Source organism: Cydia fagiglandana, chromosome Z (assembly GCF_963556715.1).
Source record: "Cydia fagiglandana chromosome Z, ilCydFagi1.1, whole genome shotgun sequence".
NCBI classification, from domain to species: domain Eukaryota; kingdom Metazoa; phylum Arthropoda; class Insecta; order Lepidoptera; family Tortricidae; genus Cydia; species Cydia fagiglandana.
The window spans coordinates 8,676,991-8,693,616 of NC_085959.1; the positions used below are offsets into that span (position 1 = coordinate 8,676,991).

Sequence of the window (16,626 nt, forward strand, 5' to 3'; positions counted from 1 at the left end):
TTATAGGACATTTTTGTCTCTACATATGATCAGGAATACGCTGTTAAAATTATTCGGTTTACTCATGTTACACCGTGTATACATACAAACATGAACGCTGAACACAATACACTCTTTTTGTTTGGGCAGTCGTGTAAAAATAGATATGTAATGAAGTTTTATTATCAAAGTTTGCATTATTCATATTTTCTTTCATGAAATTCCGTTCAACCGCGCCAGCCAGCGGACGCCCTAAAGCTTTTACAAAGAGCACAAGGTCACCGCACTTAAGTGCAAATCTACCTCGGAGTAATTAACAATGGAGCCGCCATTAACAGGCGTTCCCCTCTGTCGAAAATAGGCGGCCAATGGTCAACCACATGTCAACCATATGTATGGACTGACGTTTATCTGACATGACGTACCTATACATTTGATGTGCCCCTCCCCCGCAAAAAACGGCAGACTATTTTGTACCGAAAATTTTAGACATGGCGTCTCCGTTGGTTATATCCTCTAAGAAATCTACTGATAACGAAATTATGAATTTAGATCTTCGGCCCTCTTTAACTAGTAACCGTAGGAGAGCGCTATTATAGGTACTAAGCTTGAACGTTTGAATCACCTGTGTGTGCTAGCGTTTGCAATGACACTCCAGTCATTGTCTTTCCCCTTTTTAAGGACGCCATATGCCATATGTCTGTTCGCACGGGCACCTGTCATTCCTTCCTCTTGAATATTAACTGTTATTTGAAGTACATTTTATTATATCACATATTTAACTAGTGACTCTGTGAACTGTAGACCTCGTCGCCATGGCTCCGCCATTCTGAAAATATCCATGTTGCAACTCACATTTATGAAGAAGTAGACTTACTCGGTTAAACCTGGATTTATCATGGTTACCAGTACAATTTGACACTGGGTTGACGATTAAACCGCTTAACTCCGGGTTAGTGGGATGATTCAAGTGGACCTAACAGGATAATCACTCTTGCCATCCGATTATCGGCGCGATATATGAATTATTGGAAGCGATTATAGGAAAAAATTCAATAATATATGCAGCTATATTGGCGTAAATGATATTGCAACTGGAGGGGGTTTTGATCTTGGTAATTGTTGTTTATGAACCTTATATGGAGAACATTTTTAACTAAACACTGTAAACGTGACAGTGACGTGAAAACATCACGCACCTGTTACAACACGTTTGATGACTTTCTCCATTCAGTTAGACCACTTAACGTAAAGCTGAGAGTATCCGACAAGCTCATGAGCAATGCATGCACACAACACAGGTATTTTACCAATATGCTCTGTCTAGCGTAACTTGATCTGGAGATCAGAGACTATTGTGTGTTGTTGAGGATCACTTTATAGTGGTTAATAGATGCGTATTGAACAACAACTTTTCGGAAAGACGAGGTGATAACTGACAGGGACTATTGTCGCGGTTGTACAGATGTGAAAAAAGCTTTCCAAAGTCTTTTATAGTCGGAGCAAACTGAGTCTGCACGGCTTTTTTAAAGACGAAGTGTGGCATTGTCATATTTCTATGAAAATATGACGTTTATAATGACACTCCTTCACTCTGCTCTGTTCAAGTCGGTGCATAGTTAGCTTAGACGACCTACAGTCAGCGAACTAACCAGAGTCAAATATGATATACATAGTAGTCAAACTTTTAAATTTTCAACGTAGGTATAGTACAGATTAAAAATATGGGTACATATAACTTACTTAAAAACATGTCCCATAGTTCTTAATTCACTGACATAAGAGCTCTGGTACATATTTTTGGGTATGATGTGTGCACCCATATTTTTACACTTAACTGCTACGACGACGCTAACAGACAGTTTGTGCAACCGGTCCTAGGGCCATTTGCACAAACCGCAATCGACGGAGTAATCAACGCCACTAAATAGAAAACTATGAAACTTCCCATAAAATAAAATTTAGCGAACGTTTTAGTGGCGACAGACAGTTTTGTGCAACCGACTCTTAGGGCTCATTTAGACGATGCGTGAACTCGCATGCGAGTTTCATTACATTGCGGTTTTTCATCGGTCGGTTGAATTGGACTTAACCAACAGTCCGCAATATAGCTAAAATCGCATACGACTTCGCGCGCCGTCTAAATCAGCCCTTAGGGTCGGTTGCACAAAATCGTTTGTCACCGTTTTAGCGTTCGCTAAAATTTGTTGTATGGAAAGTTTCATAGTTCTCGGCTGCTTGACGTTGATCAGTCTGTTAATAGGGACTACTAGTCAAATCAGTTTCTTTTTTCGAACTGTCAAAACAATTTTGCTACTATGCAATTTATATTAAACACTAGCATGTGACGTCACAATCAAATTACATACTCTTTATAGTTTTATACGGGTTTTAAAATATAAGTTGTGTCTAAAAATAACTGCTGTCTACGTTTCTCTATTAATCTTCTGGTGCTTTATTTCTTGCATGGTGTAAAATAATTTATTTTAATTACAGTCAAATACCCTATTGTGGTTGGTGCAACTGGCCCTTGGGAATAAATATATTCACACGCGCAAAAGGAAAAGCGTTATGTTTATTATAATTCAATCGGAAAACATATCAATCAGTAAGCTACTCCCGTGTCACTGTTTACCATTCATTTATGTAGGTAAAGGTATTGTGTTTAGCAATTAAACTACCTTGTACCTGTACCTGTTCTATTCTAAAGGAGCCCACTGATTAACAGTCCGCCGGACGGTATCGGCCTGTCAGTTGTTTGGAACTGTTAAAATTATGATCTAACTGACAGGCCGATACCGTCCGGCGGACTGTTAATCAGTGGGCCCCTTAATGTGCCATTAGATATACCGTTGGTGCAATTAATGAAACCCATTTCATTTAATAACTTAAAGGCCTAACCAACCATTTTGCATGTACATATGTCATACTTGCTTTCCATTTTAGCCTTTAAGGGAATTTTAATATAAAATAAAGAAAGATAATAATTTAAACTAACCTCTCGATATTAATGCATGATTGTAAGCATTTCTACAGACCTACTAGCAATTTAACATAGGGTTGCAACTATAGTAAAAATAAAAATTTACTTGCATTACACGTCCGCCTTTGGATCACCGACTTGCTTATATGTCAGAATTTCAACTATTTTGCAAATTGGCTATGATAGACGGATATCATTGATCCTATATGAATTCCGTTTTTGCCCTTTGAGAAACGGAACTCTAAAACAGTCGTTACATACCTCTCATTCTTATCTTAACATATTGCTGCATCCCTAGACTCCGACCACGTTAAATTTGCACTGACTTGACATTTTTGCCAGTGACAATGGCCCATACTTCACGTAAAACTTGACATGCGACTTATGTAGCGTGGACGGTCTATGTCTCACAATAAGTTGGGTGCTGTGTTGCTACATCTGTAGAATATATAAAAGCGTTTTCCAAATAAAAATGTACATTTCATTCGTGTCTTCAAAATATTGACTTCTTGGGCTCATTTTACTCAGAATCGTTGTACATTCACGCCTGAAAAAACGTGTCCCAAAATTTTGCATGAAAAAAAAATAACGAGTTGCACTCCGGGATTGCCGACAGAAGTGAAAACTCAATGATTAGTCCAAAATGTCTGCAGCACTATGTATAATTGACCCATCCTCCTTTCTATTGAAGAGATGCTATAGATATGAGCGAGGTAGCGATAGTAGTACTGCAGCAACAGCGGCAATACTCTTAACTGATCCTTGGTGGACCTTATGACTTTGCATTAAGGCTTACTGTCAAGTAAAATTGTGGACGAATGTACAAGGTTGCGTTCCTATATTTCCATTGGTACCTACGCAAGAATCCACTCGTGTTCTTGTTGGTGTTTTTTCTCGCTCATCAGTGGCTGATCCTCACCATAGATGGATCAAACACATTTTAGAAAAGAGTCACTTCTGTGGACAGTACAATAAAAGTTAACGACTCTGGTATTATTTGAGTCTCAAGTACTGGAAAAATGTATTCCGCCTGTAAAAGTGCCGCGTAAAAATTTGCTTTACATTCCCTTAACTTTGCGATGTCTACAGGAAAGACGCGAACGAGTTTTCAAAAAAATGTGTATGACCCAAATTTTTATATTTCGCGTTAGGCCCTCTGATTTTACGTTGATTTGAGGAATGGAGTATTTGGCATGATAGTGTTTATACTATTTTTACCGAGTTAAAACATATGCCAAGATAGAGTTGCTAAAACAAAACTGTGATTTAATAACACGCCGAATTCCTCATATTTACGTATGACACGCACACACATGCACAACCCGAGAGCCGAGCGGTCAATAGCTTAACCCGATCAATGAGTATGTGTGCGCGCAAAATCGGTTTGTCATGAAGTCACAATTTTTTCATAGCGCCCCTAAATACCTGTCTATGAATATCTGTTGTTATGTGATGTTTTGGGTAGTTTTGTAATTTTTTGGTGCATGAATAAGTAGAAAGAACCTTTTGGAAAATTGGCATGTAAAAATCCATATGTTGTAATAATGATTCGTTGAATGATTGTTGTATCTGTTACATAATTTAAAAAAATGGATAGCTGAGTAAAGAGAAGTACTAAGACAACATGAATGTTACAGAGGTCCGGCAAGAGGCGGTGCAGCAGGCGCTAGCAGAGATGCAGAACAGACCCAAGCCATCGCTGCCCATGCCGTCGAAGCGGACCTCCATGATGGCTAAGAGCCCGGACAGAGAACGGCACGACCTCTGTAAGTACTTAAATAAATAAATAATAATATGTTCTAGAGGTGCAGCAGGCGTTGGAAGCTTAGGCCCTTAATAATCACGACCCTTTTTGGTGCAAAGAGCGCCCTTAGCCTTTACAAGATTGCATAGACTTGAGAAATTTCGACCGGTATCTCGTGCTCCGGATAGCTAAGTGGTAATGCTGGTTACCGCGGCTCTAATCGCTGGAGGTCTTGATATTTTTTCTTTCGTATAGGACATTTATTTCAGTTTATTTTCAGATACAAGTCGATGCTAGCTTTTTGGAATGTACATCTCTATCAATCTTGTTTTCTTGTAGCATCAAGTTCAGACGAAGACTCGTGCGCCGGCGACACAGACCTCCCCCCGCCCCCCGAGCTGGGGTCGCCTCCTGCGCGGCGGCCCGCCGCCCCGCACCCCCGCTCACACCCGCACCCGCTGCCGCAGCCCCCACACCACCGCGAGAGGGAGCGGGAGCGGGAACGGGAGAGGGAGAAGAAACACATGAGGGAGAGGACGGAGATAGATCTCTCGGAAATGACACATTTACCTGCTTGTGAGTTTAATTTACTGTCTTATACATCGTACAGCATAACTAGGTCATTTACAACACTAGGGTGCATGGAATTTTAAAGGGGTCTCAATCCGTTCGCCGGACACTTTAAACTACCTTGCGGCTAATAAGAGGGATTAAAATTCGATTAAGTTCGTTCTCTGTCCATTCCATCAGAAGGTCTCTGTCCCTATATGTAACCCCTTAATGTGTTTGAATTCACCAGCTATTGTTTAAATCTTAAGCTGGTGGTACTGGTGCTCGACGCGGTCCCAGTACATGTCATCTTGAAACTTAAGTCATTTTGTCAATAGAGGTGACAAGTACAACCACCTTATGGTTTATTCGATTCAGAAACATTGTTTTATTTAAATACCTATCCAAAATTATGTAATCTGTGCAGACATCCAACCAGACGTAACACACACATCGGCGGGCGCGCGGCGCGGCGGCGCGCTCGTCGCGGACCGTGTCGGGTGCTACCAATCTGACGACACAGGCACCGGCACCGGAAGGTGGAAGGTACGTCATGGTACAGACTACAAACTTAACATGCATATCAGCAGGCGCGCTGTTCGCCATCCGAATCGGGTGCTATCAATCTGACGACACAGGCACAGGCACCGGAAGGTGGAAGGTACGTCATTGTACAGACTACAAACTTAATACACACATCAGCGGGCGCGCTGTTCGCCATCCGAGTCGAGTGCTACCAATCTGACGACACAGGCACCGGCACCGGAAGGTGGAAGGTACGTCATGGTACAGACTACAAACTTAACATGCATATCAGCAGGCGCGCTGTTCGCCATCCGAATCGGGTGCTATCAATCTGACGACACAGGCACAGGCACCGGAAGGTGGAAGGTACGTCATTGTACAGACTACAAACTTAATACACACATCAGCGGGCGCGCTGTTCGCCATCCGAATCGGGTGCTACCAATCTGACGATACAGTCACTGGCACCGGAAGGTGGAAGGTACGTCATGGTACAGACTGCAAACTTAACACACATCAGCGGGCGCGTTGTTCGCCATCCGAATCGGGTGCTACCAATCTGACGATACTGGCACAGGTGCCGGATGGTGGAACTTAATACGCCATTGTACTAACTACATATAAATACATGACGCACACAGCGAATATGTTGGGTATCACTAACAAATAGCCGCTAATAATAAGCCTAAGGAAACTTCTGATAAGAGGAGGTATGAACTTACATACTATTACTCATACAAATCCGTAATCAGATTATGATTTGTAAATATTCATTTATTGGTCTTTATTTTCTCGTACAATAATCAAAAATCCCTTCACCAGGTGTCAGCCAAGATCCAGCAACTGCTCAACACACTAAAGCGGCCCAAACGCCGACCTTTACCCGAATTCTATGAGGATGACGACATCGAGCTCGAGATCGCGGCCAACCCCAAGGACCCCAACGCGCCCAAACCCGAGGGTGGCACCATGACCCCAGCGGTGGGCGAGCAGCTGGTTGTCCCCGCCGGGCTCCCCAGGAACCTGGAGGCGGCACTGCAGAGATACGGCACGGCATCGTTTAAAGCCAATGTGGCTACGGTGTTGGACCCTAATGGGAAATTGAGTAACTCGCTTACTTATGGTGAGTTCTAGTGGACTAAGAATCAAAATTATAACACATATTATAGACAATAGATTCAGTTAGGTCAAGCGGTGCACATCTCTAAAAGTTGCTCCATGCTAAAAATAAAATTGGCCCAAAATCCAACAAAAAGGAATCCCGTTTTAAAGTTAGCTATCTAAGCTAAGGTGTTTCACAAAATATAGGTAGTAAATGTAGTAATCTTGATGACATGTTAACTTAAATTGGTAATGAATGTTTCAGCATGAATTTTACAAACCGGTTTCTTTACAGGCAAATTACTAAGCCGCTCGCTCAAAATCGCGTTCGCACTGCTCAACAAATCCTTCACGTCGAAGGCGAGCAGCGGCGGCCCGCTAACCGGCGACACATCCATCAAGCCCGGCGACCGCGTCGCCCTGGTGTACCCCAACAATGACCCGATCAACTTCATGTGCGCGTTCTACGGGTGTCTGCAAGCTGGTGTGGTGCCTGTGCCAATAGAGGTGCCGCTGACGAGGCGGGACGCGGGGCTACAGCAAGTCGGGTTCCTGCTCGGCTCGTGTGGGATACAGTACGCGCTCACGTCCGACGCGTGCCTCAAAGGTATGTGTTCTATAACAACGACGCGATCAGCTTCATGTGCGCGTTCTACGGGTGTCTGCAAGCTGGTGTGGTGACTGTGCCAATAGAGGTGCCGTTGACGAGGCGGGACGCGGGGCTACAGCAAGTTGGGTTCCTGCTCAGCTCGTGTGGGATACAGTACGCGCTCACGTCCGACGCGTGCCTCAAAGGTATGTGTTCTATATCAACGACGCGATCAGCTTCATGTGCGCGTTCTACGGGTGTCTGCATGCTTGTGTGGTGCCTGTGCCAATAGAGGTGCCGCTGACGAGACAAGATTCGGGGCTACAGCAAGTTTGGTTCCTGTTTGGCTCTTGTAAGTATCACTTCCTTACACTTATCAAGCTTGGAGAAAGATAGGAGAGCATCTTACTTAACGCAGAATGAGGCATCATACAGCATCTGATGCCTCAGTGTGAGCCGGAAACGATGAGCCTAAAGTAGGTTTCGTAAGAGTTCTTATTAAACCATAAAATACTTAGGTTACAAGAATGACTAAAGCACGGATATAAATCTGTCAAAAACCATAAAAAAGACATAACTGGATTAATGATATCGTAAAACGTTAGACAAAAAAGAATTCAATTCAATTATCCCGTAAAGAGCTGTCGACCTTTCCGTATAAGCAAAATTTTAACGAACGACAGGTCTGGGGACTTAAAAAATGGAACAAATATTTCATTAATAAAGGATAATTAATATGGCACTGACAGTTTTATTATACTTCAGCGCCTGGTCTTATACTAATAGTATACCTATAACATTACAAATAGTTTGTTGTAACAGCATGTTGTCTTGATTAACGATATCTATGCCACATCGTTGCCAAACGAAAGAAAACTAACTATACTCGATCGATACGGAAGCAATATATAAAATGGAACTTCCGTTATTTGGATACTCTAATCTAATGGATCATTATGCGATCTGGGGTGAAAGCGTTATAAATATAGTTACGGAATATGGAACGTTACCGCCGACGTGTAAAATTGGTTTTGTGATCTTTTTATTGGTTACAAAAGAGAACACGGAGAAACGATGGTGAAATGTAATTACAAAAAGGCGAACGCGTGTAACACAGACGGGCGAAAATTGTCGACTAAAAATTAGGTTTAACTTTTTAACTCTTCTCCTGAACTCGATATTCATCTGGTTGCATTTTCTTTTGTTGTATTGTAAACTAGCGACCCACACCTTTGCACGGGTTAGCAAATTATACACCTAAACCTTTCTCAAGTGTTGATAGGTGAAAACCGCATGAAAATCCGTTCAGTAGTTTTCGAGTTTATCGCGAACAAACATACAAACAGACAGACGCGGCCGGGAACTTTGTTTTATAAGTTCCAATTTAAAAAACAAAAATTTTGCAAAAACAATCTAGGCGCTTCTAAATGCAGTTACTGTTGAGTTACTGTTAGCAACACTTCAATTAAAAATGTGTCTTCTCTACATTCATCCTGCAAAATAAAATGACAAAAATGAGGTGAAAACGCGATGGAGGATTGAAATTGAAAAGCGGTCGAACGGGCCATTTAGGAATTCATGTGGAAATTCAAGTGCCCAACTCCTGTACAGTTGCCATCAGATATATCGGAGCGGCCAATGTGGTCACAAATATCTGAACACGCCTCTATTGTCAAGGCGTTAGAGTGAATGTTCATTCAGATATTGTGAACGCCTCGGCCGCTCCGATATATCTGATGGCGACTGTACCTTACTATTGAGCTCTTTCTTGTTCTGAAAAAGTTAGACTCGCACTCATTTATTGGTAAAATATGAAATGTTAAAATAAATATGTAAATATAATATAGGGATTTATATCTCCTTTGCCCTATTGGGAACAATTAAAACTCGCTTACTGTTGGAAATGAATCACTGATCTCTACATGCCCTAGTTGGGTTCTATACGCCTCGGCTAGTCTGTGGCCATGAGTAAGACCATTCATAATTTAAAAAAAAATATATAATATAAATATGTATATATATCTATACATCTTATAAAACAAAATCCCCCGCCGCTCTATGTTTGTATATTCGCGATAAATAACTCAAAAACTATTAAATGGATTTTCACGCGGTTTTCACCCATCTATTCTATAGAGTGATTCTTGAGCATGGTTTCGGTGTATAATTCGTTTGCGAATCAGTATGAGGAGGACAGCCTACAGTTTAATTTTTTGCTCATATTACACGCCACACCCTATATCAAAAACAACAAATCAATTTCCTGTTGTGTTCAATTATTATTGACTGTATTCTTTTCCCTAGGCCTGCCAAAGACATCCTCGGGCGACGTGGTCTCGTTCCGCGGCTGGCCATCGCTCCAATGGGTGTCCACGGAGAAGCTGCCCCGCCCCCCGCGCGACTGGATCCCGCCCCCGCGCCCCGCCGACGACAGCCCGGCGCACATCGAACACACCTCCGCGGTCGACGGCTCTGCCATGGGTGTCATTGTTACACGGTAAGGATCAACCCCCTAAAGTATACTTTAGGTATACAGTATGGTAAGATAAGTCGGGCCCTGAAAACTACCTTAAATCCTTAAGCTGGCTCATTTTACTTAAAGGAGACTTTATATTTCTTTTTAAAAATAAAGGAATGTATCCTTCAAGTAAAATGAGCCAGCTTAAGGATTTAAGGTAGTTTCCCTCCAGGGCCCGACTTATCTTTCCACACTGTATATATACCTAAAGTACGGCCTAAAGTAGTAACTACTTACTAATATGGCTCAGCGATCCAAAGAGGATCTTGGCCTCCGAAACGAGAGCACGCCACTTTTTCCGATCCTGCGCCTGCCTGAAGCTGACGCAGATCCGCTTCCACACTGTCTCCCCAGCGGTATCTGGGCCGACCTACTGGGCGGCCACCAGTCGGTCATCCCAGGTACGCCCTCTTGGCAGCCCGATCCTCTCCCATTCTTAATAGGTGACCGAACCAGCGAATTCTGTGGGATTTCGTTTCGCCGATGATATTGGGTGCGGCCACCAACTCTTCGATTTCGGCGTTGTTTCGTATCCTCCACGTGTCGTTAAAGTATAGTCAACTACAATAATATACATATTGCTCTTGGAAAGCCGAATATGTGACACGCTCTTATGGCTCTATAAAAATAAAATTGTGTCGGATATTTTTGCGGTCTTCGTTGTGTAATATATTTGCAGGTGGTTGTACATATAGAAGCTTCCCCGCTCGGCGCTCCTCGCGCGACTTGATCCCGCCGCGCACGTGACAGTATTAAGGGGCCCACTGATTAAAAGTCCGTCGGAAGGTATCGGCCTGTCAGAACAAGATTTTGACAGTACTGAACAACTGACAGGCCGATACCGTCCTGCGGACTGTTAATCAGTCACACGTCGGCGCTCGGCGGGTCTGCCATGGGCGGAATTATTACCCGGTTAGGACCAAAGCCTGGTCTATGCCTTGGTAATCTTAGTATATTTGGAGTTTTGGTGAAGCTGCCTCGCCCCTGACCCACGAAGTAATACCCTGCAACACATAAATAAAAGGCTTATAGTAGTAATAGTTCCTTTCGTGACTGTCACGAAAACTCAGAGCACTTATGCAATGTGACATGCTGATTTCCATTATACATATCTAATAGATTGCCAATACGGGATTAGACAGTGGTGGAAACGCAGATAGACAAGAATGACCCATATACCCAACGGCTGTCAAATAAGAGTCCGATTTCCTTTAGTATTTCTTATAAGAATATGTTTTTATAGGTACTTATCTTTAACGTGGTGGACGTTATCTTTGGGGGCCAATTGCGAAAACTGCTCAATGCACGATCACTGTAACTAGCTTCACTAATGTAATGTGACGTCACAATTTAGGTCGTACAAGTATCACTAAATTAAGACACACAGATTGATGAAAGCTGCGGTAGTTGCTCTCAACTCTCAACTCAACCACCCAATTAGAGTTTTCATTTTCACGAAAAGCTATTTAGTTATCAAAGTCAAATTTATCTCGGTAAGTGACTATCGTCTCGTGCATTACAATAACTTATTCAAAGTTCGTGCTTTGTATACGAAAACTTTAACAAATTTTAACTTTGTCATAGTACGACCGAATCGAATTCACGATGAATCGATAACGAAAATCGACCTTAGCTACAGTGTATTAAGATACAAATTCATATAACTTGTTGCATGAATACCACCTTATTGAATTTAGTGACAGAATTGCAGTTATATAAAATTGTGAATCATTGGACTTTATGTCTCTGGAATAAGGTTTACATGTATAAAGTCAGTTATTACAAGCTCGTAAACAAAACTTGATGGAAGTTTACATGCAGTGAAACTTGAGCAATGCGTCGACTAACGCCATCTAGTGAGGGAGTCCGGTAACAAGGTGCAGGATGCATTGCAGGCAAATTTGCAGTTTCGTTCGGCCGGAGATAGTTATTTTTAATGGCGATAATAATATCCCACCAAAAACATTCTGTAAAAAACTAGCCAAGTCTCGATGGAGCTGCTTGTTTATCTCTAAAAAGTAATGAAATCTAGACAAAGTCGTGCCAAGTCTAAGGTTCCTTACTGCGATTTCTTTATTATTATAGTTAATGTTGTGTGACTTGGCCGTTGAAGGGTACACAAGGGTACAAAACCAGGTGCTCCATGACACCATTGCACCAATCTGTCGCCAGAACCGCTACCCATTGACGATGGAAAATTGCCACTTGGAAAACGTTGATTCAATAACCAGTCAATTGTAGGCTTGATAAAGCTGCGTATTTCAATAATACTTATGTATGGGCGAGCCTGAAACAAACACTTCTTTTTGGTGCAATGGCAGATTGGTGCAATGGTGTCATGGAGCACCTGGTTTTGTACCCTTGTGTACCCTTCAACGGCCAAGTCACACAACATTAACTATAATAATAAAGAAATCGCAGTAAGGAACCTTAGACTTGGCACGACTTTGTCTAGATTTCATTACTTTTTAGAGATAAACAAGCAGCTCCATCGAGACTTGGCTAGTTTTTTACAGAATGTTTTTGGTGGGATTTCACTGCTTTTTGTAGAAACGTGGGCATATTGATTTATTTTATTAGATGTTTTTATTTAACACATTATTATTCTTTTTAGGAGTAGTTTTTTTATTATTACAAATCTTTCTTTTCTTTTTTTCCGGTTCTGATTCTTGTACAGTAGCAACAGTTTTTCGTATTGCCCATTCATTCAATCTAATAATTAAATAATAATCAGTAATCCGTCACTAATCATCATATAATGACTTGGCAATCGCACATAATGCTTTACTCGTACCGTACTCGTAAATATTATGTGTAATGCTCAAACTGCAATTAGCGCTAGCGTTATGTTCAATTAGAATTATTTTTAATAGGTGATGATGATGATGATGACGTGCGATGGCCAAGTCATTATACGTATTACAAATTAAAGATATCTTATTGATACGGTTTTAACACCCCCTGGCACTGATTAAAATAACCGACTTGGCTTCACATTACATCTCAAAACTTTTTTGTAGTAAAAGCGTTGCGAGACTTGCACCTTTTTACATGTAATGTTTTTGATGGGATCTCATCTCTTTTTGTAGGCAGTCCTTCTTTTCGGGTACTCATACCCATACTATGTATACACATATCATAACTAAACATATCTTCATTCATACTCACATCGTACATCGTAGTGTACCTTTACTTTACTTTACCTACTATTTGTAGGAACTGCAACAGTAACTTTGTAATATCATATATTTATATGGGATTACAAACTTACTTATGCAGTTCTTAGATCTTTAAAACGTGACTGATATTGCAATATTTTTAGGTTTTCCCTTTATGTGGCCATTAAACCCTTACTCTGTACCAAATTTCAGCTCTCTGAGTTTATGGGAAGTACTAGTTCTATTCTGATGATCATGAGTGAGTTTCATAAATGCGAAACTTTGCTTTCGCTTAACTTCGGAACTAAATGACCTACAGACTTGAAATTTTGGATTTTAAGTATGTGATTATAGCTTACTGGATGACCAAAATTTCTGCGTTCTGGTCTTATCCAGAGGTTCTCAAATAGGGGCCTGAAAATGCGGCGAAATGGTTCCAGTAAAGGATGGTACGGCAGTGTTTGCTTCGCGCTCGACTTGGCGGGGGCACTGCCGTGCCCCCCGATGTTGAACAAATAGGTGTCGCTTTAGTTTTCAATAGGCGCCTATTGCGAAAATAATTGACCAATGACATTGACAATTTTCTGTTCATTTCCGGATCGATATGTAAGTACAGTACCTGCGTTGCGTCAATACACACTTATTTACTTGTTGGCCAAGCAATGTATGCTTGTGATGTAGGCAAAGCGTGCAAAATGCCAAGGGGCCCGAAAGGAACTTGACCGAGAAACCGTGATCACAGGCAGGGGCCTGTGATAGGGGCCTGTTCCAAAGGGATGGCGCCCATTCTATGAATTTACCACGGGCTTTCAGTTGGTAATGTTGGTAGTAGCTAAATCTAGTCACTCAATTTTGAACCATATTCCAACTAACTTTAATATCATTTCAGGCAATCAATGCTGGCGCACTGTCGCATGCTCTCAGTGGCGTGCAACTACACCGAGGGCGAGCACATGGTGTGCGTGCTGGACTTCAAGCGGGAGACCGGCCTGTGGCACGCCGTGCTCGCGAGCGTGCTCAACGGGATGCACGTCATATTCATCCCGTACGCGCTGATGAAGGTCAGCCCGGCTTCGTGGATGCACATGATCACAAAATACAGGTAACTATTAGATTCATGGACTGTTTTGTACTGCTGGTCATCTCAAATTACAGGAAGACGGGAAAACAGGGTAAACTTCAAGCGGGAGACCGGTCTGTGGCACGCGGTTCTTGTCAGTTTGCTGAATGGGATGCATGTCATATTCATCCCGTATGCGCTGATCAAGGTCAGACATGCTTCATTGATGCATATGATCACTAAGTACAATTAGGTTTGATTGTAATAATAAAGAAGACTGTCTCCTTTAAGTTGTAATGGAAAGCTTATTTAAAGTATCGTAACTTAAACTGATCCGATTATCGGCAAAATAGATACCTATAGTTTTTGCGAAAGCGACTGTAACCTGTGTAACCTTAATGTATTTTCCACAGCACGAAAATGCAATGCAATATTGGTATTATCAGAAGTTAACTGACATCAATTACAATATAATATTTCGTTTTTTATCCTCTAGCCGCCCAGAGACCTATAAAAAGGTCTCCTGTTCTATTCTAATTTGAACTTTATGTTGACAAAATCAAAATTTCATTTTGCTTGGCAAGGTTTGACGTATGGGCGGCTAGTGGTTATAACAATATAAACAAAACCTTAAGCGCTCGTATGCCACGGATCCGCGATGTGCTTATAAAATATATTTTATCCGAAATATAACTATACCAGATAATTATTTTGACCGATATTTGTATGTGCATTGTGGATGTGTATGTATTTTCATCCATTCTCTCTATTTTCACAAATGAGGTCACTAACATGGCGAAAAGCTCATTCAACACAACATCGCCAGTCTTTAATTTGACTTTATTAATATTGCAATTGCGAAGTCTGATTCAAAACATGATTCACTTTGAATCACGAGTTCATCATACCCAATGTGTCATTCTGTATTATTTCTGTAGTGACTATAAGTCTAATATTGACTTAGCCGATGCCAATTGCTGCCACGCGAAGTTAACATAGAGTTTACAAATCACCTTAAATTAGTACCTAAATTAAAAATAACGTTATAAGAATATCACCATAGCTACTTCGACCAATTATGTAATTCTATAGATATAAGATATTGTATCATCAGCAAAATGACCGTGTATAGAGGATGTTTTTTTACAATGAGATTGAGGTGTGATTTGGAATTGATAGAAAATAACTAAGTATAAGTAGGTATCATTTTTTCTGTGGTTAACTATTACATCATTCACAGGGATCATAAGTTTGAATTTCTAAGCAGATGTATAAGCAGGTGTCTTGACGATGTTTTCCTTCACCAATGAACTGCTGCTATGAAAAAATACGTTCCTGGAAACTTTAGCAATCATATTATTATACAAACAATATATATAACATAAGTGTATAATGTTTCGAATAGCGTGATCATTGTCTACTAAAAATAAGATAACATTGTAGATTGTATTAGTTATATTACTAGCGACCCGCCCCGGCTTCGCACGGGTAAACCTTAACAAATTACATACCTAAACCTTCCTTAAGATTCACTCTATTGATAGGTGAAAACTGCATGAAAATCCGTTCAGTAGTTTTTGAGTTTATCGCGAATCAAACAGTCAGACGCGGCGGGGGACTTTGCTTCATAAGATGTACTTTAGTAATAATCATTTTGACGTTTATATTTTGAGCTACAAGAAGACATAGCATTTTTGCTGCTAATGCTGATTTAAAATCCAATGGAAGCGAAAGCTTCTATGATATAAGCGCTACGCTATAGTGTCACATGATAAAATCATTATTTATGTACACGTGATCTAAAAACTGTTACATATAAATATTTTCCATACAATTTAAACTGTTTTAAATCTGTATAAGACCCGGTATATTTTATAGGGATTGTAGTATTTCCATACTTGTAATAACAAATACTTTCACGGATTTACCATTTTCCAGAGCGTCAGTGGCGATAGTAAAGTCCCGCGACCTCCACTGGGGGCTCCTCGCCACCCGCGACCACAAGGAGATCTCGCTGAGCTCGCTGCGCATGCTGCTGGTCGCTGACGGCGCCAACCCCTGGTCGCTGTCGTCGTGCGACCAGTTCCTCTCCGTGTTCCAAAGCAAGGGTATGTTGACATAAAGTGGAAAACTGCCAAGTTGACCACAAGATCTCGCTGAGCTCGCTGCGCATGCTTTTGGTCGCTGACGGCGCCAACCCCTGGTCGCTGTCGTCATGCGACTGGTTCCTCTCCGTAGCAAGGAAGTAGTCAACTAGACAGGCGGTGACCCCTGGGGCCAAATTCGACATGTGCAACTGTCAGATTTCGCATCCACGTCAAATCAACAGTTGATTTTATCGCATACTGAGTGTTGATTCCATCAACGGTGGATAATATCATTAGGTACAACCAAAACTCAACTCTAAACTAAGGGTGGTT

The 16,626-nt window shown here is 41.3% G+C and overlaps 1 protein-coding gene across 1 annotated transcript in view; it reads left to right on the top strand.

The window, feature by feature from the left end:
* LOC134678765 (disco-interacting protein 2) overlaps positions 1-16,626 on the top strand; it is a 134,323-nt gene that overhangs the window by 104,188 nt on the left and 13,509 nt on the right. The window contains exons 4-11 of the mRNA XM_063537464.1: positions 4,600-4,728; positions 5,046-5,282; positions 5,683-5,801; positions 6,603-6,903; positions 7,177-7,488; positions 9,775-9,967; positions 14,036-14,248; positions 16,145-16,314. Coding sequence (XP_063393534.1) covers positions 4,600-4,728; positions 5,046-5,282; positions 5,683-5,801; positions 6,603-6,903; positions 7,177-7,488; positions 9,775-9,967; positions 14,036-14,248; positions 16,145-16,314 — 1,674 coding nt within the window. The remainder of the gene's footprint in view (positions 1-4,599; positions 4,729-5,045; positions 5,283-5,682; positions 5,802-6,602; positions 6,904-7,176; positions 7,489-9,774; positions 9,968-14,035; positions 14,249-16,144; positions 16,315-16,626) is intronic.